Source organism: Drosophila subobscura, chromosome J (genome assembly GCF_008121235.1).
Source record: "Drosophila subobscura isolate 14011-0131.10 chromosome J, UCBerk_Dsub_1.0, whole genome shotgun sequence".
Classification (NCBI taxonomy): domain Eukaryota; kingdom Metazoa; phylum Arthropoda; class Insecta; order Diptera; family Drosophilidae; genus Drosophila; species Drosophila subobscura.
The window spans coordinates 1,492,735-1,497,031 of NC_048532.1; the positions used below are offsets into that span (position 1 = coordinate 1,492,735).

Here is a 4,297-nt window from a genome sequence, read left to right on the forward strand (position 1 = left end):
TGATACAAGCAAAAGTTACCAGACGATGCATTTCGTTAAGCAATCTTGTATTAGGTATCGTGGCCATGTTTGCATCTACTGGGGTTTATGCTCCACAGCCAGGACCCTGTCGACAGCTAAAACATACAATAGCCGATGTTCGTTTAAAAACATTCACGTATGTACATATATTGTCTCTAAATAATCGAAATTATGATTACGCAGAGCACCTACAAGGGCATTATGATTCATCGTTCCATGTATCTGGATGTGTTTGGTGAGCAGGAGGCCAACAAACCCCCTTCTCCAGTCAATCTCTGCCTAGCTATAGCCTGGCCGCCCAAGAATCGGAAGCTTCAGTATGTGATATTGGGCACGGACCACAAGCAGTACGTGGTCATCTACATATGCCACTATTTGCAAGCTACGAAGTCCCATGTGGGTGAGTTTTCCTATCAAATTGTCAGCTATTGTATTATCAGTTTGAACTGCTCCTTTGCCTTTGAAGAGATGATCAACACATACGCAGCGGAGAAGAAGCCGAGCAAGGAAACTCTTGTTGGTATCTCCGAGGCTTTCACCAAGAACGGAGTGAATGAGACCCTCCAACTGATGTTATGTGATTACTGAGCATCTATTGAATAATGACGAGTACGATTACTGCCCATGTCCCTATCTAAATCTAGGTAAAACTAATTCAATTTTATAGAGATCTTCACTGAAAATGGAAAAGTATAAGTAAAAAATATGTCCATGATGCATTTTCAAATGGGTATATTGTATTTGTGGTGGGAGAAATATGCGTAACGCACCGATAAAAACGTATCCGACCCTTTAAAGTATTTATGTATTTTCTTGATCAGCATCAACAGCCGAGTCGATATAGCCATGTCCGTCCGTCCCGATGACCGCCTAGTACTCAGAGACCATAAGAGCTACAGTTACCATATTTTGCATCCAGACTGCTCTGCAATCACTCTGTTCCGCTCCCGCAAACAGCGAAAATCTGCTATATCCACAATGTTAAAGCTAAGAGAAAACTATCGATCAGATCAGCGAATAAGAATCATATTGGATCATTATTAAAACCAGACTGACTAAATTCATGTCCAGTGCTACCCTAATCACTATTTCGCTCGCACACTCTGCCGCGTATGGCTCAGGGGGAGGGAGGCGAGCTAATAGGATGCATTGGTAAGAGAAAAAATGTGGTACATTGATGTAGTTGACAAATGTAGCAATATTGTAAAATGTAAAATTCGAAAAAAAAGATTTCATACATACATATGTACATATGTGCATACATACATACATATGAATGTACATTCATACATATTTTCTGACTGAGTACCGGGTACAAAAGTTGAGACGCGTACAAAGCGCTTTACAACGTTCCTCCTCGTTTTATTTGTGATTTTTTTTCTCTGCTTGCTGTTTTACAAATTAAATTTGCGAATATTTTGGGAGGGGTTTTTTTCTGTCGGATTCGAAACCCTCCCTTCTCTCACCTTACCATGTTTTCGTTCTCTCAGCTTGTAGTGGTGGAAAATGTCATAAAAATATGCGACATTTCGTTTTTATCGCTTTTGAAAAACTTTGTTCTTTGCTCTTTTGTGTTAAATTCCTCCTTGTTCTCTCAATTTGGTACTTTTTTGATTTTCTTTCATTTCTTATATATTTTATTTTCTTTACAATGGCAATTTTCTTTGTTTTAAACAAGCAGCGCATTGCTTTTTATTTGAGTGGCTTGATTGGTGATTGGAAAGCTCCCGATTGGCTGCGATTTTTGGATCGTTTGCGGGGGTGTGCGTGCAACAGTGGAGTAAAAGATTGTGCAGTTGAATGGACTAACAATGAAATACAGTGGGTTTTAGAGTAAGCAAAGAGAAAAAAGTAAGAGATCTGGTATAACTAAGATATTGTGTAATACATCCGTATGTAAGGCACCATCATGGAAAATAGCTAAAATAATTAAGTAAACGGTAGACAAAAAACGTTCTCATTGATGACAAAATTTGTTTAAGATACATTTCATCACCTAAAACAGTCCTTATAAAACTTTCTAGTTTTTGAAAAGAAAGCAAAAGCTTAGTGGCCACTGTACCTGTACCATTGCACAGGCCCACCAACACCATCTTAATATCATCAACAACATAGATTTCCCCACACCAGTGTCATCGAAAAGTTCGGCTCCCCACTTTGAAGGGGAAACAGCTTTTCCGCGTCCCCATAAAATGCAAGTGGTCAAGTATAGCAGCTCAGGCGGGGGAAAGCAAGCGCAAAATGAAAAATGAAGGGAAACAATTAAATGGCAAGAAGCAGTCAGCAGTTGACAGAAGAAAAACAAGCAAATAAACTTGGAAGCTGGAAGTGGCCGGAATAGGGAAGGAGAGTGTACGGAAAGTGTGGAGGGAGTGGGGGAAGAGATGGCGGTGGGGCTGGTTCTTAGTATTTTTGACCACGCCTTCCATACGAACTGAAACCCATTTATGTCGTATTTATTATAAAAAATATATATTTAAAAAGTTAAGTATGATTAAAGATCCCTTACAACATTTTTGATCTTTAAAAAAATATGTTTGATTGATTTATTGGTTAAATGTAATTCGATTGGAGTCGGCCCACGTGAAATTGCATTTCGCCTAGTCTCAATAGTTTCAATAGTTTTGCCTGCAGTTAGACAATTTCCGTCAATACATTCCTCTAGATTGTTGTTGCTCCAGACCTCCAGTAACGAGCTAACATTTAACCTGCAATTTGTTCAATGTTTCCCGCACTTTCTTACAAAGCGAATCTCCTCTGAATCAGCAGAACAGCAGAAGTACTCCGAACTTTTTCAGGAATCAGGGGCTGCCAAAAATTTGGGCTTTTTACCGATAGTGCATTGGTCGAAAAGCGTCAGCGCCAAGGGAAAGTCAGTTTAATTGAAATCAAGAGGATTAGGGCAGGATGGGTAGGATAGGAGAGGGTGGATAGGGGATAAATGGGAAAGAAAGAAAGAGAAGTGTGGGGTTAAATCAAATGGTAAGATTGCAATGGTGGATTTTCTAATTGAACTGAAGCGCCGACACGGATGCGAAAATCGACAGCAATGGTCAGAGGAGAGAAGTAGACAGGATAGGTAAAGGATGAGGAAGTGGCAATGTTTGAAGGCCAGGAAGTGGACAGATCAGTCCTTGCCTGCTTGCGCTACCCATCGATTGACAACTCTGCCAATTCGCTACCCTGTACGAATACCAAACGAGGAGGGACGTGTGAGACGCTTTTACGCGTCGCAACTTTTATTGAGCCGCACACTGCACGAAGCAGAGTGTGCATGTGCAAAAAATATTAAAACCTGTTGGACTGGGTGGGGGTAGCCACAGCAAATTAATTTTTTCATTCTGGCTATAATAATGACCCAATCTGATCTTAATTCGGTGATCTGATGGATATGGTAGTTTTTATGTTGGATATGGCATTTTTAGTTTTCTCTTATCTTCAAAATTGTGGATACAGCAGATTTTCGCCCTTGGTGTGAGCGGAAGGGGGTGGGGCTAATTTTTGTAATACAGTTGTATCAGTGTGATATCACATCAGTCTGGAGGCAACAATTCGGTGGCTATAGCTTAGAGTCTCTCTTAGAGCTAAGAGGACGGACAGACGGACAGACAGACAGACAGATATTGACTAGGCAATTGAAGCTGATCAAGAATATATATCCTTTATGGAGTTGGAAACGTTTCCTTCTGTGCGTTACTTCGAAATATCAATTTCTTGAGGAATTTCACCTACTCCCTTCTAGGAAAATTATTCTTATACGTATAGAAATACGTTTTCGATGTTCTTTGTACCTCCAAAATCAACAGCCCCATTTTTTTTGTCAACAACATCATGCCCAGCTCCCGGATCGAAAATATTGAGTCCTGTTTAAGAAATGAGTCTACTGCAGCTGCCACTGTTCCAAGCTTATTAACAGTTGTCATTACTTTTCTTTAATTACTGCGTCAAAAAGCATTCTGCAGATAAAATTTCATTTTTGACTCATGGGAAAACTTGCATTTGGCATCAGGCAAAGATTTTTGAGGCAATTTGCAAATTGTTTTGTAAGCACAAATAAACAAAAAATGCCGACCAGATCTGAGGGTGGAAACGGAAAGCAAAGATAGAAAAGTGTCAGCAGAATAAATGCTGACAATAAATAAAAATGGAAAATGATTGAAACATGTGTAGGGCATTTTCGATATTTTGATATGCCATGCACGTCCTATTTATCCCTTGCTACAGTTTCGCCCCTTCTGTTTCCTCTTCTCTTTCACTCTTTCCCTTGTGAATAGCC

General features: G+C 39.8%; 1 protein-coding gene across 1 annotated transcript; it reads left to right on the plus strand.

Moving 5' to 3' along the window:
- LOC117894855 lies at positions 1-691 on the plus strand. Its single transcript, XM_034802112.1, has 3 exons — positions 1-137; positions 205-421; positions 488-691. Exons 1-3 carry the CDS (start codon positions 66-68, stop codon positions 607-609), a joined length of 411 nt encoding a protein of 136 aa, XP_034658003.1. The 5' UTR covers positions 1-65; the 3' UTR covers positions 610-691.
- The last annotated feature ends 3,606 nt before the right edge of the window (positions 692-4,297 follow it).